The 26,046-nt window shown below is 40.1% G+C and overlaps 2 protein-coding genes across 4 annotated transcripts in view; both read left to right on the forward strand.

The window, feature by feature from the left end:
* LOC103184421 (endothelin-converting enzyme-like 1) overlaps positions 1 to 14,585 on the forward strand; it is a 37,525-nt gene extending 22,940 nt beyond the window's left edge. The window contains exons 13-18 of the mRNA XM_007902391.2: positions 383 to 450; positions 2,298 to 2,422; positions 4,162 to 4,227; positions 4,328 to 4,423; positions 10,081 to 10,157; positions 13,415 to 14,585. Coding sequence (XP_007900582.1) covers positions 383 to 450; positions 2,298 to 2,422; positions 4,162 to 4,227; positions 4,328 to 4,423; positions 10,081 to 10,157; positions 13,415 to 13,514 — 532 coding nt within the window. The 3' untranslated portion in view covers positions 13,515 to 14,585. The remainder of the gene's footprint in view (positions 1 to 382; positions 451 to 2,297; positions 2,423 to 4,161; positions 4,228 to 4,327; positions 4,424 to 10,080; positions 10,158 to 13,414) is intronic.
* A 1,796-nt stretch (positions 14,586 to 16,381) lies between these two features.
* cops7a (COP9 constitutive photomorphogenic homolog subunit 7A) lies at positions 16,382 to 24,517 on the forward strand. Of its 3 annotated transcripts, XM_007902394.2 has the most exons (8): positions 16,382 to 16,436; positions 17,761 to 17,928; positions 18,763 to 18,838; positions 19,279 to 19,367; positions 19,828 to 20,030; positions 21,091 to 21,196; positions 21,712 to 21,767; positions 23,227 to 23,285. In XM_007902394.2, exons 2-7 carry the CDS (start codon positions 17,767 to 17,769, stop codon positions 21,757 to 21,759), a joined length of 684 nt encoding a protein of 227 aa, XP_007900585.1. In that variant the 5' UTR covers positions 16,382 to 16,436; positions 17,761 to 17,766; the 3' UTR covers positions 21,760 to 21,767; positions 23,227 to 23,285. The 3 variants fall into 3 exon arrangements, with proteins under 3 accessions (XP_007900585.1, XP_007900583.1, XP_007900587.1); XM_007902392.2 differs by lacking the exon at positions 21,712 to 21,767 and having other exon boundaries at positions 23,227 to 24,517; XM_007902396.2 differs by lacking the exons at positions 19,279 to 19,367; positions 21,712 to 21,767 and having other exon boundaries at positions 19,856 to 20,030; positions 23,227 to 24,517.
* Positions 24,518 to 26,046: the final 1,529 nt, after the last annotated feature.

The following is a 26,046-nucleotide window of genomic DNA, read 5'->3' on the forward strand; positions in this document are numbered from 1 at the left end:
TAATCCCAGTGTCTTTGTCTCAAAAACGTTCCCTGATAACCAGCTGTCGATTGCCCTCTCTATAAACTACACACGTCAGAAATATACAGTGACAGGTTTAGATTGTGGTGATCATTTTGACACAGGTCTGACAGACCCCGGGAGTTTGTGTGTCTGTCAGTAGGTGAGAGGTTAAGTGTGGGTTAGATGTGAGCGGTGTTTAGGGTAATGTGCAAGTATTATGGGTTTTAGATTGCTGGTGTGACCCTTTCCAGTCGTTTGTTGGTTCAGAGGTCTTATTAACTTTGGGGAAGAAATGAGAAGGTTGTGGGGTCAGATTGATATGTATTTTTGAGGAATGCCCTACAACCTCAATGAATATCTATCAACTATTTATCAATAGGTCGCTGAACTATGGAGGTATCGGAACCATATTCGGACACGAGTTGACGCATGGATATGATGATTGGGGTATGGTCAGTCTCTGCCAATGTCTTGTACTTTTCTGTTTCGCAAACCGCAGGAGCAGAGGTGGTATTTGTGTTCCCATTATAATCTGCTTGTCCCTTGTCCCCTCCACATCACCATCAGCCACTACACCCCGAAGCTTTGGAACTCGCTCACCCAATCCCTCCGCCTTGCCCCCTCCTTCCTCTCTTTTAGATCTTCTTCTTCAACTGTGCTTACGATCACCTACTCTCTCCCCCGGCTTGGCATCAGGCTCCACCATTATTAAGTGCTCCGAGACACTGCCCCGTCCCACAAACAGTTGTGGATTGAGTGACCCACATTTGTATTTATTTTGAAGGGATTAGCGGAAAGCTATCCGCCAATCGACTAACAACTGGGTTCCTACTTACTGCTAGGCGATCACTGGGTACGATCTTTCCAACATGTCATTTCATATGAAATCCAATATGCAATTTGTAGCCAAAGTGCATCACAGTAATGTAAATGAGGAGCCTCCACCATTCTCATCCCAATGACTGGAGCTCTGCGCAGCGGCAGCAGCACTTCTGAGTACAATACAATACAAAATTACACTTGTATATCGTCTTTCATGTCAGGAGGTGGATGGCAGGGAGGGGTAAGAGGGTGACCAAAGGTACAGTCGAAGAGGAGCATGTTGAAGGAGGCAAGGGAGGGGCTGAGGTGGAGGGACTGTGGGATGAAGTTCCAGAGGGTGGGGGCAGAGAGGCTGAAGGCCTGCCCGCCAATGATGGAGTAGGCAAAGTGGAGGTAGCAGACAGGTTGCTAGGGGGTTAAAAAACCCTTGTAATTGTTCAAACCTTTACTGTACGGATTGGAAGGTTATGTGTACTGCTGCAGAAAAAAAACAAATAAAGAGAACAAGAGAAAAAGTCAAGATCAACAAAAAATTGCAATCACGGACATTAAAAATAAGTACAAGAATATACCACGAGTAAAATGTTAGCCATGCCATACACAATCCCGGCAAGTTGAGTGGTTCTCTTCCAGTAGTCAAAAGGGCTTGAAGGTGACAAAGGGTGACTCAGAGTTAATCATCTGCTAAATTAGCTGGTAACCTTTATCATTTATTCATCTGTTCATTTGTACAGAGCAAGTGGGGCTTTTGTTAATTCTGCACGCATTCAGATTATGTAAATCCTTGCCTGTCGCTTCTTCTCTCAGTCCCTATTAAACTTGGAAAAAGATAGCACAGAGGCAAGTGCCAAGGCTTGAGATCTGACCACAAGAAGCTTTATAGTCTACACGATATCTCGAGCTCCAATATGCAGTGATTGGAACAGGAGTGACGAGTGATGACTCACAGTTGTAAGTAGCGGTTCCTGTTCAGCACCTTGGGATGTCCTCCCGACGTGAAAGGTGCTTTACAAATGTAATTTTGTATTGTATTGTACTCAGAAGTGCTGCTGCCCCTGCTCAGAGCTCCAGTCATTGGGATGAGGATGGTGGAGGCTTCTCACTTACATTACTCTGATGCACTTTGGCCACTAATTGTATGTTGGATTTCATATGAAATGACATGAAATAGATGTTGGAAAGATCGTGACCCAGTGTTTACCTAGCAGTAAGTAAGAACCCGGTAATCAGTCAATTGGCGGGTAGCTTTCCAGGAGGTAATACCTTCAACATAAATAAATAAATAAAAATGTAGTCAATCAATCCACGACTGTTTGTGGGACACTGCTGTGTGCAATTGGCTGACACATTTCGCCCACAAAGTACAGTCAATCCACTTTACAGTGTATCCTGTGAAGCACTTTGCGACGTCTCAACGATATGGTATGGCGCTGCATCAAATGCAAGCATTATTATTATTTCCTTTGTTTCAGGGAGTCATTATGATAAATACGGCAATCTAAAAAAGTGGTGGACCGAAGAATCGTACAACAAGTTTCTAGAGCGTGCAGAATGCGTTGTGAACCTGTATGAAAACTTTACCGTCTACGATCAGAGGGTAAGTCCTCAGTTTTTCCCTTTGCTCCATGAACTGTCTCCCCTCACTCCATGAATTGACACTACATTTTGCTGCAACTGTGTAGGGCCCTGGTGAGACCACACCTGGAATACTGTGTGCAGTTTTGGTCTCCTTATTTAAGGAAGGAATTACTTGCCTTGGAGGGTGTGCAGCGTAGATTTACTAGGTTAGTACCAGGGATGAAGGGGATGAGTTATGAGGATAGGCTGACCAATTTGGGCCTATATTCTCTAGAATATAGAATACAGAAGAATTAGAGGCCTGCTCCTCCTATATGTTATGTTATTTAGATACAGTAAACCTCCGGCTTAATTGAACTCTGGGTATCTGGAATCCAAACCTAGCTGGACCTGTTTGTGGGACACTGCTATGTGCAATTGGCTGCTGCGTTTCGCCCACAAAGTACAGTCAATCCATTTTAGAATATATTTTGTGAAGCGCTTTGAGACGTCTCAACGGTGTGATAAGGCACTATGTCAGATGCAAGATTATTATTATTAATATCTTGGGCTCGTGGAATTGAAGGAATTACAATGCCTGTACCATTATTATTACTCTTAGCTGGAAATTCAGGATCACTGGATTAGATCTCAGTCCCCACCCCCATTAGTCCGTTGAGTCAGGGTTTAAGTGTAGAATAAGATGAACAATGTTAAATTGACCCTATAATTTCAGTGTGGCCTCATGAGGTGGTCTTCCATCAATAGCCAATATAAATCATTTTTCGTTCTCAAAACTGTGAATGAATAATCAATAAACTGTGAATGAACCCAGTGAACTACTTCCCTCTAAGAGTCCTACAATGACGGATAGATTGAGTCTGTCTTTTGTCACACCCATGCGATTGGGACGCTTACAATTATGAACCCCACTAGTTAATAGTGAGAGTTAAACGCAGTGAGGAGTATCTCGTAATTGCTTGACTCAAAGTTTTAACTCAAACCCACACAGTCGTTCGCTCTGCCCTGAAAAATGCACCAGAGGAATTTGTATAAAAATATTTTTTTCCTAAAAGCTCTGGGATGACAACACTCTCAATTAAATTGTGCGCAATTGGCTGCCGCGTTTCGCCCACAAAATATACAGTCAATTCACTTTACAGTATATTCTGTGAAGCTCTTTGAGACATCTCAACGACGTGATAAGGCGCTATATCAAATGCAAAGATTATTCTTAAAATGATCCTTGTGAGATTTTTCCCATTCTAAACAGGGGAGAAGAGAAACCTTGGGGAACTATTCAATATCTTAAAAGTAGTAGGTAAGGATGACACAAACCTTAATAAACTTTTTCGGATTTGGATGGACACAAAATCTAGAACCAAGGGGACATAAACCTAAACTCAGAAGAACAGCCAAAATGTTGTCAGCTTGGCACAGTTGGTAGAATATTTGCTTAGAACTTTATTAACTGTGTGGTTAAGACCCTAATCAGGACTTTGAGCTTATATTCCGGGCTGACACTCCAGCGCAGTGCTAGGGGTCCACTGCAATGTCTAAGGTGAGTCCTCAGATGCCGTCTGGGTCAAATAATAATAATCCTTGTATTTGATAAAGGTCTTATCAGGTCATTGAGACATCTCAAAGCCCTTCACAGGCTATACTGTAACGTGTGATGACTGTGTATTTTGTGGGTGGAACAAAATAGATAAGAAGTATAAAAGGTGGAAGTGTACTGTGCCTGTAATTTCCTTTGCTTTTCTTGGTCGCCCTCTACAGGTCAATGGGCAACTTACACTTGGAGAAAACATTGCTGACATGGGAGGACTCAAACTTGCGTACTATGTAAGTGAAATCACCTTTTCTTATATTAAATGCATTTTTTTAATTATCATTAATAGATACCTCTTATCAATCAGTCCTCTTGCCTTACGTTACATTTCAGGCTTACCAGAAATGGATCCGAGATCATGGCCCTGAGCATCCACTCCCAGGACTGAAGTATACTCACGAGCAACTTGTCTTTATTGCATTCGCCCAGGTAAAAAAATCACTTAATAAACAACAGCAGCAACAAAGTTACATGTGTATAGCGCCTTTCATGTTGGAAGGACATCCCAAGGCGCTGGACAGATAGTTTCGGACCCGAGCTGGGGGTCGAGATTGGGGAGAGTGGAGGGCATAAAGCTGAACAAGTATGAAAGGTTTTGGTATAGTAGATAGGGAGAAACTGTTTCCTCTGGAGGGTGGGTTGGTAACCAGAGGACACAGATTTAAGATAATTGGCAAAAGAACCAGAGGGAGGGGAGAATTTTGTTTTACCCAGAGAGCTATTATGGTCTGGAATGCATTGCCTGAAAGGATGGTGGAAGAAAGAAGCTCTCCGGGATACTACCCCGTGTGAATGGCGCGATATAAATGCAAGTTGTTGTTGGAAGCGTATTCGATAATAGCTTTCAAAAGGGAATTAGGTAAATCCTTAAAAAGGGAAAATGTACAGGGATATGGGGTAAGACTAGGACTAGTTGGTAGCTCTTTCAAAGAGCCAGCGCAGGCACGATGGGCTGAATGGCCTCCTTCTATGCTGTAAAATTCTATTATTCTATGACTCTAGAAGTATAATTGACTTCCTCTCAGATATTTTATGATCGGATCTTCACTCTTTCTTTGTTTAACAAGAGGATGAATTATTAACCGCAAAGATTTTCGAAGGCTGCTATTCATTTTTCTTGAATGCACACAGTGTGACAGGAATATATATGTACTGAGAAATACTGGCCAGTGAATGGATATAGCCTTCTGCAGATCCATCTGACAGCACTAATGCCATAGTGTGAGTATAAAGGTACAGTCTGGTGTAAGGTTACCCATGCAGATTAGAAGGTTGAGGGTTCAATTCCTGTTTTTTTTGCTGAGTGAGCTGATTTGGGTAATAATCCCTTGAAAAAATTAAATAATAATTTGGTCACTCAATTCATGACTGTATGTGGGACACTGCTGTACACAATTGGCTCCTGCGTTTCACCCAAAAGATACACAGTCACTCCACTTTACTTTAGAGTATATTCTATGAAGCGCTTTGAGACACCTCAATGACGCTACATCAAATTGCAAGGACTATCATAGAATCATAGAATTATATAGCACAGAAGGAGGCCATTCGGCCTATCATGTCTGTGCCGGCTCTTTAAAAAAAGCTATCCAATTCAATCCCACACTCATGCTCTCGCCCCATAGCCCTGCAAATTTGTCCTCCCCAAATAAAAGTTGTTATCGAATTTGCTTCTACCACCCTTTCAGGCAATGCATTCCAGATCCAACAACTCGCTGTGTGAAAACATTTCTCTTCACCTCCCCTCTGTTTCCTTTAACAACTATTATTTACCGACCCACCAGCCAGTGGAAATTTTTCTCCTTGTTCACCCTATCGAATCCCCTCATAATTTTGGAAACTTTTATTGTCTCCTCTTAACCTAATAACTAAAGTCCCTCATTCCTAGTACCATCCTGGTCAATCTCTTTGCACCTTCTCCAATGCCTTGACATCCTTCCTAAAGTGTGGTGCCCAGAACTGAACATAGTCTCTAGCTGAGGCCTAACAGTGTTTTATAAAGGTTTATTATAACTTTCTGACTTTTGTATTCTATGCCCCTACTTATAAAGCCTAGTATCTCATATATCAAAGATTTACTTATATGAACCCCCAGATATCTCTGTTCCTTCACCCCCTTTAAGATTATACCATGTAGCTTATATTACCTCTCCTCATTCTTCCTCTCAAAATGCATCACTTTGCATTTCTCCACATTGAACTTCATCTGCCACCTGTCTGTCTGTGTTACCAGACTGTCTATGTCCATTTGCAGTCTGCTACTATCCTCCTCACGGTTTACTACTTTTCCTCGCTTAGTATCAGGTGCAAACTGTATTCCCTATACCCAAGTCCAGGTCATTTTATATAGATCAAAAACAGCAGTGGTCCCAATACTGACCGCTGGGGGACATCACTGCACTCTTCCCTCCAGTCAGAAAAAACGTTCGCCACCATTCTCTGCTTTCTATCTCCCAGAATTCGCTGCCACTGTCCCTTTAACACCCGGGACTTCTATTTTGCTTACAAATCTCTTATATGACAGTTTATCAAACCACTTTTGAAAATCCATATAAACTACATCAACTGCGCAATCTTCATCCACCCTCTCAGTTACTTCATCAAAAAACTCTATCCGGTTTGTTAGACACGATTTGCTTTTAATAAACCCATGTTGGCTGTCCTTTATTAACCCATATTTTTCTAAGTGAAAATGTATTTTGTCCTGGATTATAGTCTCTATAAGTTTCCCCACTACTGACGTTAGGCTGACTGGCCTGTAGTTCCCGGTTTTATCTGTCTGCCCCTTTTTGTACAGGGGAGTAACATTTACAACCTTCCAGTCCTCTGGCACCATCCCAGTATTCAAGGATTGAAAGATTGTGGCCAGAGCTTCTGTTATTTCCAGCCTTACTTCCCTCAGTAACCTAGGATGCATCCCGTCTGGACTGGGTGACTTATCTACCTTGAGCACCAACAACTTTTTAGTACCTCCTCTCGGTTTATTCTTATCTTATCCAATTTCTCTACCCTCTCCTCCGATACTGGGGCATTGGCTGCATCCTCTTATTATTATTCTTATCTCAAGCGGATTCAGCACTTCCATTAGGGAGGACAAAACCAGCCCAGGATTCCTGCTCTCAAGGCCTGAAGTTCTACCGAGTCGATGTCTGTAAAACAATTGCCTTAAAAGTTAAGGTTAAAGTTAAAAGTTTATTACATTCAGTCTTAATTTGGGAGCTGGTTTTCCAGTTTTTGTATCCTGATGGGCACTATATAAATGCAAGTTGCCATTTTTGAAGTTAACAATGTTCTGCAAATCGGCATGGATATTGCATATTAAAGCAGAATAATTTTATAGGCCTGGACTAGAGCCTCGGATTGCTATCAAGTGACTCACTCAGGATGGGAACTTTTGGGGAAGGAGATGAACCTATTTTAAGTGATAAAGAAATCTATTTGGCAGAAACAGGAGTACTTTATTGCAAGCAATTGAAAACTCATAGCTCTGACATTTTTCAAAGTCGTGGCTCTGCCTATTTAAATTTCCCTTTTTTTAATAAAAATAAGCGCTGCTCTTCAATCACACAGTATTCTGCTAAAACTTGAATGTGGTGAGATGGAAGGTTGTCTCTGAATATTGGAACCTGCATTTAAATGCTGCACAAACTGGGCACCCACCCAGCGAAGCTGTCCGTAATTTGGCACAGAATATGTTTCTTGCTCAGAATAGCTTTGGTGACATTTTTATGCCCCACACTGGCCTATTTTTCTGTGATTTTCTGTGAAGTTAGTTTTTCTTGCGTGTTTTCTCTAACAGCTGTTTCCATAAGAGGACGTCAGCCAGAAATCTGGCACTGTGAACAATTTATTTGCTTTCAAGCCTCTGTCAATGCTATTCTGTAAATAACCTTTTAGGTTGGGAGGCGTGTCGGGGTGGGGGGAAGTATGAGAGCACTGCTGGGTGACTCATTCTGCAATTTTCCTAGCTTTCCCTGTGGGAAGCACATGGCCTTGCCTTGACAGTGGCAAGGTGATGTGAGGCTAAAACCAACTACTAAGTGGCATAATCCATGGGTATCCTGTTGTTTTTTTACATGGAGTATGATGTCTTTTCAATGACTGGAATATTGTCTGTGTACTAAAGCGGCAATGGTAATGAAGGAGAAATCACATGACCGTGCCTTCTCCCATTAAAACTCTACGACTAGACTAAGATCTATTTTTGCTGCCCTCTTCTGCATCTACTTGTTGTTAATGGGGTGCAGGGAGTCACATTCATTGTGATGACGTTATTGCTTTCAGTTCTGCTTTTTTTTCCCCCTCTGCCGGTCTGTGTTTGAACCTTTGCTTTATATCACCAAGGGCACGCAGAAAATCAAACACAAATCTTGCTTCGCCTCAAAGCTGATCATTTCAGCCTGACGCAGATGAAGCTTTTCTCTTTGAACTCTGTTTGAAGTCGGTGCTCTGAAAGGACACGCCATCAGAACAATGAAAGGAAGCTATTATGTGGCAGGCAGGTTCTGATCTAAGACGAGATGTTTTTTTTAAGCATTCTGGCTCAACATCTGTATAAAGTATATTATTGTAGACGTGGGAATTCGGAATGGCACAAAGGAAATTAATCTTTATGAATAGCATTCTTTGAAATAATACAAAAATCAAAGAGTTGGTTTATTCTCTTTGATGTGATGTCAAATAATATTGTAATATTCAAACTGTTAAAGGGGAAGGGAACTCCAGGGGCAAATACTTTTGAAGTCGAGTACTTGCTCCATTGTTTGTCTTGAGTTTCTCCTTTAAAACACAGTGCTAGCTTTGAAGAGTATTTCTCTTCCATAAAGCCTGTTTGTAGATCCAGCTGGACAGAGTAGCCAAAACAGATTCACATTGCTTAGTGTAGTACATTACATTACATAAGAACCATTCAATGACTCAGAACAGAAATGGGACCATAGTACGTTATATGTTGTGCTCGCTGTGAGGATTCCAAACTTCCTTATTAATGAGCTATTAGCAAGTCATATGTTGGAAGGTTGAGCTTTTTAACAGTAAACCTCACATAGGTCACATCAGTTGGGACTGTACACTTAATAACATGATTTAAGCAAAATATGTGTGATGTCAAACTTGCATAGAATATAAACTCTTGAACAGGACTTAGGCGATTGTACAATATATACAGATCAGACTTGTACGAGTTTTACTGTATAACCAACACAAAACAGGACATGCTGAATTGGTTCCTTTTATTAGCATCTGTTGCCTCCATCACGTTCATTGAATCTCTATTGCGGCATCGCCTGCCAATAAATAAAAATAATTTGGTCACTCAATCCATGACTGTTTATGGGACACTGCTGTGCGCAATTGGCTGCCACGTTTCAACCACAAAATATAGTCAATTCACTTTACACCGTGAAGTGCTTTGAGACGTCTTGAAGACGTGATAAGGTGCTATATCAAATGCAAGGGTTATTATTATTATTATTAAACTGAGTTCGAAACCCCTACCAGTATCACATTGAAACCAGTCGCAGAAGAACAGCTTAGTATGATTCACTCTCTGATTCTCCGTACTTCCCTTTAGGGCAAGTGTCTGGCCTGACTGGCCATGAAGATATGCTAGGATTGCGATTGCAGTGTGTGGGATCATGTCAAGCAGGAACCACATCCTTTCAAATCCTGTTTTCAGTATCACCCACACGCAAAACCAGCCTTACAAGGCTCTGATGAAACTCTTTGGAAACGTGCCCATTGCTACTTTTAACAAAGTTTTTTTTTGCAATTAAGCACAGAACTCTGTCAGGTCATTGAAATGTGCATCTTCTTCACCAGCTTCCAGATGAACCATAATTTACTGCAAATGTTGCGGAAAATGTGTTCGGAATGGCAAATGTATCAATTAAAATGCTATACACAAAGGCACATAATGACACCCTGTACAAATGACTCACTTTTTTCATGAATACTGATCATTAATAACCATTCTGTTTTCCCACAGAGCAACATTGTGTTATTTTAATGACAGACTTTTATTTTAATGCAAACGACATAATGGTACGTTTATTAGCTTTTGAATCTCTGTTCCGCTCTCTCATCAGAACTGGTGTATGAAGAGAAGATCACAGTCCATTTACCTGCAGCTGCTGACTGACAAACATGCCCCAGAATATTACAGGTACCATACTTGGTAGAGTTGTTTATGAGGCTACTGATGTCACCTTGTCTCAGTTGGCAGTACTCTTGTTTCTGAGTCGGAAGGTTGTCTACCGTATGTCAGGCTATGCTAATTTAGCTACAGGACTCAATAACACCTTGCATTTATATAATAATTATTATTATCAGTCCAGTCATTAATCTAGTGAACAGTCACTGGATATCCTCCGAGGATAGGATACAAATATAAAGATAAAGAAGAAACACTAGCAATGGCTTCTTAAAGATGTTGCATTTAAATAAGCTAAATGGGTAACAAGGAATAAATAGCATCTGTGTCTCAGTTAAGCACTTTATAGAATTTGCCCCATTTGACAGTGATGTATAAAGTGCTTATTTAATTTTAATAAGTTGTAGGTTATGCAGGACTGAAAACTCATTTTCAATTTTAAAATATTTCCAACTCCCTAATGGTGTAAAAATTGTATTCCCTCAAGTTTCATAAGTCAGTTTTTTTTCTTCTGATTTAAGGAAGAAAGTCTATTTTCCAATTAACCTACATTAACTCTGATTAGTGTAATTAATTCATATTATTAGCCCCAATCTGTGTGGTTCCGCCTGGATGCTGTGGGTCCAGGAGGAATATGAATGTCTGCTTGAGGGCTGCCTTACAAAATAATGGCAAAGTGCCAAATAAACTGTGCCAGTGATCGATATGATGAGCATCACTGAGATTAGTACTGGTCACATGAATATTAATATGAAAATGATTATGTTTAAAATTCAATGTGGGTATTTCTGGAAAAGTACAACACTCCTTTTTAATACTTTTCCTCTTGCTCTGCTTTCCACTTCCAAGGACACTGAGATCTTTAAGAGAACTGCAATTTCCATGCTGCTCATGTATTTAATTTTATAGCAGATAATGGAGGAACGTAATGCATTTACCTTCTAGCAATGCCACCTTTAGCAGTATGCCTGCAAGAATAGCAAAGTGTTCCTCTTTATGAATCCCAAGGAAACACCCACTTGATTGAATAATTGGTCTTTTCTTTTCTATTGCACATATGTCCACTGAACTTCCTCAATAGTCCTACTTTACCCCTTTAAAAACGACCATCATCACCCCATCCTTAAAAAACCCTCCCTGGACCCATCCCCGCTCTCAAACTATTGCTGCATCTCCAACTTCCCTTTCCTTTCCAAGGTCCTGGAATGAGTCGTTGCTTCCCAGCTTCTCTCCTACCACTCCCTTCAAGAACTCCTCCATTCAGGTTTTTGTGCTGCCCACAGCACAGAAACATCTCTGGTCAAAGTGACAAATTACATTTTGTCCATCTGTGACAAGGGCTCCCTCTGCTTCCTCAACCTCTCTGCTGCCTTCGCTATCATTGACCACTCAATCCGCCCCCACCATGTTCATGTTCTGTCCTTGAATGGTTCAGATCCTACCTCTCATACCATCTCCACAAACAGCTTCTCCTTACTCGCCCGACTCCACTGGCTTCCCATCACACAGAGGATACAGGTCAAGATCCTGCTCCTCACCTTCAAAGCCCTCCATGATCTTGCTTCCCTCCTATCTCTGCGACCTACCAACCTGCCCGCTCCCTCCTCTCAGTGGGCTCTGGCCTGCTTCACGTCTCCCGCCCCACCATTGGCGGGTGGGCCTTCTGCCACTCTGCCCCCACCCTCTGGAACCCCATCCCAGAGTCCCTCTGCCTCATCCCCTCCCTTGCCTCCTTCAAGACCCGTCTCAAGTGCCTCCTCTTCAACCATACTTTCGGTCCTCCTCCTCTCCCCCCCCTGCTCTCCATCCTCCCCCGATGCCTGACCCCCAGCTCACGTCCGAAACACTGATTGTTCAGCGCCTTGGGTCATCCGCCTGACATGAAAGGCACTACACAAATGTAATTTTGTTGTTGTTATTGTTGTTGCAGTGTGCACACGAGCGAATTCACACTGAAATGAAAATATGGAAACAATTAAGTTATTTCTAGTACGTTATGAAATAGCAAAGAAATACAATCTGTTAAATGTACCAGTTCTCCATTGCTTTAATTAGATGAGAAATAAACGGTTTGTTTCCTCACAAAAAGATCAATGATTTGGAAAAAAACACAAATCAGTGGAGCAGTCAAAGACGAAGCTTAAATGCATGACAGGAATAATTCAGACAAACCTCTGCCTTCCCCTCGTTCTCCTTGCCAGACTGAAAAGAGAGCTGCTTTTACTCAACAGTAAAGGTTAAAGGATCATATTTTGAAACGGTCAAGCTGTAGTAACAGCTGCTCTCTGTTTTTATTCCTATATCGCTTCTACTTTTGATTTTCATTTCTTCAACACACTTTTGATCCCCCTGATTCAGATTGAAACAACAGCATCAAAATTCTACGAAGAATACAATACAAAATTACATTTGTAAAGCGCCTTTCTGGCTCCCTATTACCGATCAGATTGATTTCAGGATCTTCAAACTCATCTTCAAATCACTTCATGCCCTGACACTGCTCTACCTCTCTGACCTGCTTTCTCCCCAACCCACTACCCATTGCCTCCACTCGACTGGCTCCGGCTTCCTGCTTGTCCCTCGTGCCCTCCGTTACACCATCAGTGGCTGCACTTTCAGCCACACCTCAAAACTCTGGAACACTCTTCCTCTATCTCTCTGTCTTGCCACATCCTGAAGTCTTCTTCAAGAAGACCTTCCTCTTCGACTGTGCCTATGGACACCTCCACCTGGCTCGGCATCATGCTCCATCACTATCAAGCACTCTGGAACACTATCCTGCATGAGGGGATCTATGTAAATGCAAGTTGTTGTTAATTCAATTTTCACTGACACCATTAATTCCAAATCTTTCCCTGAGTAAGGGAACTATACGTGAGAAGAAAGTTGGTTTCTTGTCAACTTATTGATAGCTGAGCCCATGATAAGTTTTGCCTCTTCATATTTTTATGGTTCAATCCATATTTTGAAAGTTAAGATGAATACACTTGTACAGTATTTTTTAAATTCGGCAGAACATTCATTTGGGTATCAATGAACGACATTTGAAACAATTAGCAAAAGTTCATTTTTCATCAATTGTAAATGAATAGCAGTACACTTAGCAGCAATGGGCATGGGTATGACAAAGCTGTTTCGTCCAAAACTACAATCAATTCACTGTACAGTATATTCCGTGAAGCGCTTTGAGACATCTCAAAGACATTATATCAAATGCAAGGATTATTATTATTAAGTCTCCTTGATGGTCTTCCTTTTTCTTTCATCAGGGTCATTGGGAGTGTTTCTCAATTTGACGAATTTGGAAGAGTGTTTCATTGTCGCAAAGGAGCACCGATGAATCCGGTTGAAAAGTGTTCTGTGTGGTGATTTGAAACAAACACATTCATTCTAAGCACCTGTGTTTCATTGCTTTTGTTATTAATATTGGAAAAAAAGTAGTTAGCTTTTTTAAACATTTCATTTAATGCATTTTCATTTTATAAATAAAAGATTGAAATAATTCTAAATGTGAACATAATATTCAGGGTATGGGGAGGGAGCAAGGGAATAAGGGTTGGAATACAGTAAAACGCACATAAGTTGTATCATTTTTGGATCATAACATTGAATATACCTTATGTAGAGTATGAGTTACAGGCAAACTTTATAAGTCAGATTTTATACGAAATCTGCACTACGCTTGCTTACTTCAATGTAGCCAATAAGTGTAGTGCTTGTAGTGACAGGTCAAGGCTATGTTTCCTGTGATTCAATGCAGCCGGTAAGTGCACATTTGATGACAAGTTAAGACTTTGTTTTCCGCAATTTAGTAAAGCCAGTAAATGAAGTAGCAGCATCACGAGTTAGGAGATGATGTGCATAGCATTTGAGACCAAGAAACCATTACACTTTAGACATTTATCTGATTTATAAAATACGACTAGTGTAAAGAAATCTAAGTGTTTTTTGGTAGGAAACTGGATGGGACTTGGGTGCATGTATACCTTTAGCGATTATATGATTATAAAGATAAGACTTATGCAAGTTTTACTGTAGTTAGCTCTAATAGAGGAGCTGCTAGCACCAGCATGGGCTCAATGAGCTAAATGGTCTTGTCTTTAGCAAAGTGATTTCTATGATTTTAACTGCAAAGGTTTGGTTATTTTACAACTTGCCTTTGCAGCTCAAGTAACCTATTCAACACATTCTTTTCACAATCTATGCGAACTTCCTAGTTACGTTTATTCACAGCAGCACTTTTCTCTGTCCACCCTTCCTTGCTCTTTGCCAGTCTATTTACGGATCTTTTTTTCTTCATGATTACAGTGTAGATGTTTCCGCAGCAAAAATCATGTGCCCTTATGTATCCTACTCATTAACTATGAAATCAAAGTGGACTGGTTGAGTATTTGTGCACTTTATAGAAGTTTGACAAAGATGTTTTGTAAATAAAGCGTTATGTTTAAAAAAAATCAAGTTTTCCTTTTATTTAAACATTGTAACCAAATATAAAAAAACACAGGCACACAGAATTACAATGTGACTGAAAGTTACAATTGCATCACTGCTGCATGGACCTTGGGATTGCAAATGGGGTGTTAAAGATGGAATGCCATATAGTTGAAAGATTACGATTTTTGTAATTTATTGATGAGGAATATACAGATGAGTGTCTGATCCCAATCCCACTCTCAATGTCCATAAAGTTGGTTTGTGCATTTAATTTTTGACTTTGAGGCCAGGTTGTGAATTTATGGGTCAGTAACAGGATTGGAAGTTGGTAAATTATTTGTGACTGGAAAGGTGAGTACTGGGAATAGCGTAGACAATTTTACAGTGTTATTTCATTGTCGTTTATTTAAATTATGGGGAGAGATGACTCATTTTCGAAGGAGACGAGGGAAAGACAAGGTCATTTCTACCCTCAAGACTTTTTGAGCTCATAGTCTAGGCTGACGCTTCAGCGCTGGGACAAGCGCTACATGGTTGGGGGCGACATCTTTTGCACGAGACGTTAAACTTAGTTCCCAGACTTCTGTACCTATTCAGGTGGACTTTAAAGATCGTGCAGACGAAAAGAGGTGGTGGTGGTGGGGGGGGGGATTCTCTCCAATTAAGTAATCGCGGGCTGTGCTTCCACAACCTTCCTTTGACCAAGTCTTTGGTCATCCCCCCCCACCCCACCCCAGCCTGCCCTCCATCCCTCTTGAGACGTCTCAAAGCAATTCACAGAATAATAATAATAATAATAATCCTTGCATTTGATATAGCGCTTTTCACGTCGGGAGGACGTCCCAAAGCGCTTCACAGAACACACTGTAAAGTGGATTGACTGTATTTTGGGGGCGAAACGCGGCAACCAATTGCGCACAGCGGCGTCCCACAGACAGCCGTGGATGAAGTGACCGAGTTTTTTTAATGATTTTTTTCGTGGGTGGGACTATTACCCTGGAAAGCGATTCGACGCCAATCTTCTGTGAAGCGTTTTGAGACGTCTCAAAACCACGTGATAAGGCGCTATGTCAAAATGCAAGGATTATTATTATTATTATTATTATTATTATTATCTGACCTCGGACGGTCAAAGGCTGAAGTGATTAAATATAATATTAATCTTTACATCTCTGGAATTTCCACGCGTGGGTGGGAAGGCACCGAATTCTCCGCTTGGTCTGTGTGCGGACTCGGAAGCATTGGCAACGGATGGGTTTCCGCACGTGTCAAGACATCTGTTCGACACCACCGCCCCCCCAAAAAAAAATTAACGTTTCAAGGCCACTTGGCCCGCATTTGGCTCCAGACCCGGTGGGAATGGTTGGAAGGAGGGTTAGGGGGGCTTGAGGGGGAGGGTGAGGAGCCGCTTTTAACCCCGCGGGCGGGCGGGCCCGCCGCTTTGGAGGATGTTTACCGGAATTTGTAGAGCAGGGGCCGGGGTCCGGAGGGGTTAGTCGGTCGGTGTGTCTGTCTGTCGGGGCTTTCTTTAATTCCCCACCGGAGGAGGCTCCTTTCGTGGGTGAAGAGGCGGCGGGGAAGGCGACCGATGCTGCGGTCGGTCGGTCGGTCGGTCGGTCGCGCGGGCGGGCGGGCTGGCGGTTATCAGTTTGAATTTCAAACGGCGGCCGACCGTTACGGACGGCTCCCTCCTCGCGGAGAGCGAGGCTGCCGCCACGCCCGCGCGCTGTGACGGACAGGCGGCCGAGCCAATGGCGAGCGCGCCTCGAGTCGGCGCGCCGGTGCGCGGGCCAATGGGAGCCGGGGAATCGTGGGGGGGGGCGGGCGCTGGGAGCGGGAGCTCGCGGGCTGCGGCAGGTGAGTTGGATGAAGAGAAAGGCCGCGGCGGCTGCTTCAAGGGAGAGAGAGAGAGCCCGGCATTGCTGGACGAGTCATTCGCTCCAGGGTCTCACACGTACATAAATACCCTCATTCAAACAGTGGCTTGAATGTACGCCACCAGGCTGGACCGCTTGTCTGTGGGATAATCGCCCACCGCCCGGACTCCAGTGCCATGTGGGTGGTGGAGAGCGCTGCAGAATTCGGAGATGCCTCCTTTGGATGAAGGGTTGTGCCATCTTTTCTCTCGACCGCTCCCGGTCGTTCAGGGTGGAGATTAAAGATAATTTATTGGAGAGAAGAGCAGAATAATTTCTCCCCTCACTCCCTCCCTCATCTGTTGTCCTGGCCAAAAGTGTTCAAAGTTGACACGTTTCAGTGGTCGAGCCAAACCTGCCCCAGTTTCCCCCATCGGAGAATTCCCACATCTCTACATCTTAAATTGTTTTAATTGTCAGGAACTGCACTTGGTCTCCTATCTTTTTTTTAAAAAAAAGTGTAGATTTTTGTTCCAACGCTGTCCTGGAAGTTTCGACATTCCCCATTGGCTTATGTTTGGACTTTGAAGATTTAACTTATTAATATTTAACTTATTACATTTTCAAAATAAGAGACTCCTTTTATTCAAAATTCGTTAGGAAACCAACCCAATCATTCATTTCACTGCTGATGCATAATGTCTGTGTTTAACCTTCACCACATAGGTAAAGTGCATCATGGTATGATGCACGTTAACTTGATCTGGAACTACTGCATATCAAGGATTATTAATAAATGAATCCAGTTGGTTTTAATTTGTTTACCTGAGATGTATTTTCTTGAAGAGCACAAGAGGTCCGTCAATTAAAATGATTGTGTTCTGTAAGTTTTGCGATAGAAATATTAGCTTTAGGAGGAAGGCCATTCGAACCATTGGTGCCAGTTCATCTACTGGAGCTAATTACTCATTTCAATTACCTGTCCTTTCCCTATGCCTTTTTATATTCCTCTTAAAAATGTTGTTGTTGTTCTTTATTGCTAAATTTATAAATAACACAAACAAGCTTCACAAAATCCCCCAATTGCACCACTGTTCCCCCCCACCCCCCCATCCTGATCCAATACCCTCATGTGTACCTTCAAGAAGGGGTCCCTGGATAGTGATGAGAAACAGGAATCCAAGTTGGTTTTCATTCCCCTCCCTTCTCATTCCTCCACTCAACCAGGGGAGTTGAGCCCAGTTGTCTTGCCATGGTTGATATCTGCGAAATCATCAGAGTCCACAGTGGCCTAGTGTTGGTAATATAATAACTTTGTTTTACAGTGAAACATGGCAGGAGAACCAAAACCCACAAGTAATCCTTTGGAACAGTTTATTTTGTTATCCAAAGCTGCCAAAGGGCCAGCACTAACTGCTCTCATTATCCAAGTATTAGAAGCCCCAGGAGTTTATGTTTTTGGGGAACTTCTAGAAACGCCTAATGTGCAAGAGGTAAGGAACGCAGCACCGAAAATGTTTTCCTTTATTTCCTTCCTATTGTTTTACAATAGCTCTATAAATTCTANTTTTTTCTCCTTGACAAAATAAATTTAAGTTTAAATGCAATAGGCCTGAAGAAGTGAACAAGGCTGTGTTGTAAAATCTGACTTAAGATGTACCTTCATGCAAGTTGTTATGATTATAAATTGTGTTTTAAGGGGGATTATCTGCTTCTTAAGCGCTCTGAGATGCTACCCTCACGAAAGGCGCAATACAAGTGCAAGTTATTCTGCACTACTTAAGAAATTCATTAATCTGGATTAACTGCTATTGTCCATTTTGTATGATTAGCACATGTGTCCTTAAGTGCCTACCGTAATTCTGTTGTTTTAATTTTACATTCATACTTCAATGCCATTTAAAACTTAAAATCGCACTGTGGTTTATTTCGAAGAGCACAGGGACAAATTTGTGAAACTCATTGAATAGCAGTTAGGCCACAACATCAAATTCACAACTTGTAGAATAAGGTGCAGAATATCTCCCTGTAATTTTGATTTTGGATTTCTGAAATCAGACGCCTGTTTCAGTCTTTAACAATCAAAGTGGGGAGTGGGAATTTGATGCAGTTATGACCATCTTCTGCTCAAGGTGTTTTTAACCTGCTATGTAAGTGCAAGAGTACTGTATTTACAAAATGTGCTAATGACACCCAGTGGCAAAATATCAATATTGTATCAATATTCAAGTAGCATCGAAGAATGGGGCAGCGTTACAATTTATGTAATTGCATACCTTAATGGATTTGCAAGTATAAATTTTCAGTGCAGTATTTTTCCTTTACAGCTGGCTAACGGATCCTATGCTGCTTATTTTCAATTGTTGAACCTGTTTGCATATGGAACGTATCCCGACTATTTAGGTAAGGAAGTGCAACTTCTGAAAACATGTACTCCATTTGTTGTGTTAAGATACTTCGCAATTTACTCATCCTAGTAGTCACCCTGAATTTTCAAATGCATAATAAATTGTGATTGTATTGTAAATATAAACATGTATTACTAAGAGCATCCTACACATAGTCAGCTTCCTAAAATACATGTGAATTATAATGATCAGTTCATTAAATGCAGTTAATCACTAACAAGAGGAACAGAACATTTTGAACATCTTATCGCTTGGTGTGAAATCAATGTTTTTGTTTTAAGTTAATGGGCTTTGGCGTTGTTCCAACAAATCATGATCTAACAAAACCTTTCTTGTGAAACTAGTTGTGCATCTATCAAGATTGGTCTGTTTGCAATTCTTGCTTTTATAAACTTCAAAGGTTCTTTCTAGAATTGCATATTTTCTGTTGTTTAGCTAATAAGGGAAGTCTGCCTGAATTAACATTAGCTCAGAGGAACAAGCTGAAACATCTGACCATAGTAAGCTTGGCTGCAAGAATGAAGGTACTTAAGATTCTGTTTGTGTAGGATGTTTTGTCATGTAGATACTTGTTTCTTTAAACATGTATTACTAAGAGCATAATTAAACCTTGGATCTTTTTTACCTCTTAATCTTTTATCATATTCAGTATCAACATTTTTTTGGAATTTCTACGAATACATTCAATTTGTTTCAAATTTGTTGTGAAAGGTAGCAGCAACATTGGAAAGGTGGAATCAAAAATAGTTTACTTTCATGGTTTTTTATTGTTATAATTTTAAGCAGAAATTTTAGAGCGTTAGGCAAGAAATGAAACATTACTTACTTACATTACTTGTACTATACTTTTTTGAAAAATAATTCCTTAATCCAAGCAAATATATTATTAATACCAAAATATTATCTGAATTGCTACAGCTAATAATGAAGCTTTTTTGCTACTTGCATGAAGTTGTTAATCAGCCTCTTGTGATAACATTGCAGTGTATTCCATATTCCATTCTTCTAAAAGACCTTGATATGAAAAACCTCAGAGAACTGGAAGATTTAATTATTGAAGCGATTTATACAGATATAATTCAAGGTAAACTTGACCAACGGAATCAACTTCTTGAGGTGGACTTTTGCATTGGGAGAGATCTGCAAAAGCAAGACATCAATGACATTGTCAAAACACTCCAGGAATGGTAATTTTGTTTTTATTCATAGAATTATGAATTTTCTGTACAGTAACAACTATGTTGAAGAAATTGTATACAAAGATCCTCCATGGTATCTTCTCAGCCAGTTATTTAGTAAACAGTATGAATGCTAATTTACCACATGTTGTTTCAGTACACAATGCTTACCTCATACATAGCTAAAGACTTGCTGCACGGTGCTACTCAAAAACGACACCAATTGAAATTGAAGTGCTGACTTGAAATATAAAATCTAATTGTACAAACTTACTCGCCTCTCAGTGGCCAGTCACTTTATTCATGTGTCGGAAAGTGGAAAAGGAAATATGTCAGTGTCCAATCCTTTCACTTTATTCATGAGATGGAAAGTGGAAATAATTTCAGGTCAATGCTCATTGCTGAATTTGGAAGCACAGGCTTCGGAGGTTCAGCGCTTCAATTTCATCTTGCGTCATTTTCAAATGCCACAACACTTCAGAAATTAGCATGAAAAAGCTATCACACTACACACAGCAGGGATGTAAACTTGAAGGAGAGGAGCAGACAATGTTTACATATCATTTTAATCTAAGGAACTGTCAGCTGGAGAAAGACGTGCGCAGGCTAAAATATTGACATTCTGCATAGTTTTAAATAACTTGGAATTGTAAGGATTATAAAGGCAAATTGAGGAATGAGTGAAGATGCTACATTCAGCTGTAATGGAAATATTTATGTCATCCCCGTGATGTTTTACAGTATAATGAGGAGGATTGCTCATGGTTTAGTGTTATTCCTTGATTATTCTTAAGCACGCCATGTTTTTCTTTTAAAATAGTATTTGTGATTATTTAACATGTTTCAAGTAAAACTGTGAAATTTATTTTGTGAAATATGGCAAGATAATTGCTTTGAATAGAAATTAAATTATGGGAATTTTTACGTTAGTTATTTTGATTGCCTTACTTTCCAATTTATTGCCTCCTTATATTTTAATGGAATTAACAACAAGAACTTGCATTTATATAGTGCCCTTCACCCCGGATGGCGTCTAACGTACTGACTAAATTCTCCTGTTCCTTAACAGGTGTGATTGTTGCCAAGTGGTTCTGTTAGGGATTGAACAACAAGTTCTTCGAGTGAATCAGTACAAGGAGAGCAACATAAAAACTCAACAACAGATGGAAACTGAGGTGAGGTTAAAAGTATAAGAAAGTCTAGAATAAAAAAGTACCTTTCCTACTAAGTCTGCTACTTCCGTGGACTATGTATAATGTTCCTATTGTAACCTCTATCTATACACTTATTTAATCCACTATTCAAACTTGGTCAATTGCTTTCTACAGCTTAATTTCCCCGATCCCAGTAGAGCAGGAAGCATGTTCCATTGAGTATTTGACCATCTGTCTATTGTTATTCCAGCTATCTTTGTCCCAGAAAGATATTTGTCCAGCTCTTTTTATTAAAGTTGATCAGCTGTTTCTACTACGTATATCTACTCACCTTAGCATGGGGGTGGGGTGGGGGGGAAGAAGAAATTATTCTAATCTATATCCAAATCTTGCGGTTGTGTCCTCTAATTCTCTGTTCAGTCTTTTAAGTCTAGTCCAATGCAATAATCCATTACATCATTATCCATGACCCTCAGCATCTTAAAGGTCTGGCTTATGTCTCCGTCTCCCTCAATCTTCTCTTCAATATGTTATAGATACGTGAGCCAAAATTACTGGATCCAGCCCAGAGTTTTCATTTGTGAAGACTGAGGTGAAAATTTTCTTTAAAGCATCTGCCATTTCATAATCCTCAATAATATTTCCACCCCACGTATTCCTTAAATGATTCATGTAGCATGTTGTTGACAACTTACAAAACTTTTTTAAAAATTCTATCCATGTATTTCTTGCTGCTATCTTCAGGCTGTCCTTCTGTTTCCCTTTTACCTCTACTAATACTCCAGTTATCCTCAACTGGCTTTTATCTGAATCCCAGTCATTGCTACTGTTTCCTTGCATTGGAAAGAACTTCTGCTTGAATTGCGGGTTTCCTGATGTGTTACAGTGACGGAATAAATGTATGTTAACTTTTTTATTTGTAGATGTGAAATTAACTAAAACTGGGTGAATGTAAGTGTAGGTAATGTGCATTTAGTAAACCAGAATAGGTGAGTTTGGCAGGAAACTGAGTTTAAATACAGTTTAAAATTAAGCCAATTGAAGCATCTTGAATTATTAGTTCAACACTGTTTTACTGTTGAGATCAAAAATACTGAACCTTGCCCTAGAAACTAAAATATAATTATTTGTAACTGATTTAAGAGATGTCAGTATTGAAGCCCTTTGAAGTTTAATTGACATTCAGTTGACAATACAACTGAATCTAAAAGCTATCGATTAACAGCAATACAGCACAAATGAATATTAAGTAATAAAGATAAAGTGTATCAAATGTTATTTATTCTATATGCTGGTAGTTTTAAACTTTGGTTTTGTGACTTCTAAATTGTCATGAATCTACTTTACAGAATAAAGTTTATACAGGTCAGATACAATTACAACATTTAGTTTGATTTTTGTATTGTCAGTAGCCAGCCTATCAATATTACTATGTGATATTGGAGCTTGTCTGCTGGTGACGTCTCCTTGATTTACTTTTGCCCCATCCCTAAAGATTCTGCTATTTAATGCAGCCCTCAGATCGGGAGCCAAGCAGAGCACCACTAGAACTACATTCTTCTCTCACTTTATGCTTCTGAGCATGTGGTGCTCTGTTATTCTGCCTAGAGCAGCACCCAAATTATAGTAAATTGTCTGAAATTAAAGTTTTTGTTGCCACTGACAACAAAAAAACACCAGCTGTTTAGGAAAATAACGGTGAAAAGTTTTAGATGGAATGAAAGTGCACTTGCATGACTCCACAATGCTGTTTAAAAGAGGGTAATCAGGTCCTAGAGAAAACTTGCAAACAATACTATACATCACATTCAAATTAAATAATTTGGTGGCAAATGTGTCACCTCAGTAACGTCTTGACTTTGCAGACTTTAACCTGTATTACAAAAAGATTCATTTATATCCTCACAATTAAAAACACACTTGATCATTCTGCTGTTAAAAAGTCTCATTATATTGATGTGTGAGATCCAAAGTAGCCTAAATGTCATTTTGCACATTTTTGACCTTGAACTATTAGAAAGTGTTAATCTTGGTTGTCTTTGTATTCTAAGGTGGCAAATATAAAGAAGACATTGAAAGCGACAGCTTCCTCCTCGTCCCAAGACGCTGATCAGCATCCCATGGACCGTGACACGCCACAGCTTGGCGAACAGAGACCTCCCACCAAAAAACTGTCAAAAGTGAAGGGTTTAGCCTCCAGCCGTCATTAGAGCTAGAGGGGGAAGCGAATATTGAACCTGTTTGTTCACAGGTAGGTCGAGAGGAGTGAAAAAGAAAAAGGACTTTGTCGCTTGCAGTTTTTTGTACATGTGATATGCCTCAAAACATTTTTTGTGTGTTTAAAGTGACCTTCTGAAGTCAGGTTTGTGCTGAAAGGCTTCATGTTAACATTTGTTCCTGCAAAGCCTGAAATGACAAAATAATAGCTCTGAAGAGACACACTAAAGCTAGTCTACAATGAAGTTCGTGCTTTTAAAGCACTGACCCACTTAGCGACTACACCTACAATGATCCAAAGAAATTTCATGGAAACTTTTGTGACTTGTATTTTTAGTGAAGAATTTAAGGGCATAATAATCAATTGAAGTGGTCTATTTTCTAATTGTTATGTACAAGAACAACATTGACACATTTGCAAAGTACTGCTTCAATAACATGAAGATCTATGGTTTTTAAGGAAGCTGCTGAAAAGTGAATGGGATGTCCTTGTTACAGTGAACGAGGTCTTCAGTTTTGCAGAAAGTTTTAGCTGGAGAATACTAAACTTGAGATTTTCTAATCAGTAACGTCTATACCATAAGAAAAATGTTTACTGATCAATAACTTAGAAAAGAATATTTATATGACTATGGAGCAGAACGACATGGCAATCTTCTCGCTTATTGTTTTTCTAAACATTGTAACGTACTCTGACTGACTTCTCACTTCAAATTCTTGTATCTAGACTAACCACAGAATGGTATAATTTACTCCCGTGCCATTATCAGTTCAAAGGTAACACCATTTTACAGTTGTTTATGGAGTACGATCCGGACCACATACAGATCAACTATTAACGGTCTGTTAACAGTGCGCCAATGTATTTTTGTCAAACCAAATGGTGCAGTGTTAATTTGATGGTCTATCTTCCGTTTATTCTTTCTGTTTCGAGAAGGAATGCTGGACATTTTACTTTCTAAAAGGTAAACCTGCTCGCCTGTCTTGGTATCTGAAAGCGTGAGTTTCAAAATTGCAAGAAAACAGTGAAGAGCAGAAAAAGTCATCAGATGCAAAAGTCTTATTTTTGGTTGGTATTGTGCTTCCATGTTCAGTAAAATTAAAAGTTTTTCACTTGAGTTATAATGATCATGGTGTTTTTATGTCTGCTTGTCAAAATATCTCATCAGCAATGATATGAGTTCTGTTTGTGACACCAGGAATGTTGAATTTATTTAGCATTGCTGGGCTAGAGATGGGAAATGTTAACTAGGCTTCCAACTCTTGATTGCTGTTTGTGGATATTGGGCTTTGCATGATCTCCTTTAGGTGTGATGTCCCTATTAGATACATGGGATTTTATACCTGAGGGCAGCCAGTGTCTGGAACTGTACTTCAACATGAGTACTTGCACCTCCTGGAGAGAGAGAAAAATAAAATTTGGAATAACTGGTGTTTATTGAAGTGATTAGATACTTGTTACAACCTGATTCTTAAAGTTCAACACCTGCAGTATTTTGGTTATATAATATTTCTAGCATTGCATTGAAAAATCCCTTGGTGGAAAATTAGGGTCTCATTTGTAGGTATTAACGTGTATTTACGTGCGGCCACTTACTTGTCTCTTGTGCCCTCTGTTATACTTTTGGTTGCCGTGCTTTCAATCACTATGCTCTGAAACTCTGGGACACTCTTCCTCTATTGCTCCGCCTTGCCTCCTCCTTCTCCATCTTCAGATCACGCCTGAAGACCTTCCTTTTTGACCGTACCTACAATACATAATACAATATAAAATTACATTTGTATAGTGTCTTTCATGTCAGCAGGCCCTCTTCCCCGGCTCGGCTATATAAATACAAGTTGTGTTATTACTGTATTGACTGAATTATTTGAACATGTAGGAGGTGGATTTCTGCCCTTTCTGACTGTGTTCTCATACCGAACATCCTGAAGCCGTGCCATACATTAGTCTTCAAGTGAATTGTAGCTTTCGAATGATGGGAGTAGGATAGCAAATTACTCTGGAGGTTCAGTACAGCTGTTATCCTGCTGAACAACACACAAATGCCATGAGACGGAAGACAAATGTCAAATCTACAACTTGGCTAGAATTTCCGGGGGGTGGAGGCTGCCAACTTTGTAAAATTTCATGAACTTCCAACTTTAGAATAGTACACAAATACTTAGGAAGGTGGGTTCTGCGTTAGAAAACAGAGATCAAGTCGGACATTTTTTCAGTTGAGTTTTAATGCCCTTAGCTTCACTGATCTTAGCTAAACAAGCAAGGAACTTGCTTGGCCGCATGTCAAGCATTATATTTCCACAGTGATTGCCCAATTGTTTCCATAATTTGTCAAAGGGAGGGAGAATTGGCAATTGGTGTTCAATTGTTCCATTGATTCAGTGCCCACAGTGACCCACATGTTCATTCGTGTCTTTCTCTGTCATCAGAGCCGTAATGTGTCTTGATTGAAATTCAGTCCAGTTTAAGACTATAATGGTTGCTCCTCATAAAATCATTGTCACGATGTCTAGTCCTCTTGTTATACATTTAACTTTTGAGAGCCACCCTTCAGCTTTGGATTTAGATCTATCCAATGTCAACAAACCAATCAACAAACCAATGTATTGATCAGTGATTCAACTATCCCTGAAGTTTATCTTATTGAAACCAT

The sequence above is a fragment of the Callorhinchus milii genome, unplaced genomic scaffold, assembly GCF_018977255.1.
Source record: "Callorhinchus milii isolate IMCB2004 unplaced genomic scaffold, IMCB_Cmil_1.0 Scaffold11, whole genome shotgun sequence".
In the NCBI taxonomy this organism is placed as follows: domain Eukaryota; kingdom Metazoa; phylum Chordata; class Chondrichthyes; order Chimaeriformes; family Callorhinchidae; genus Callorhinchus; species Callorhinchus milii.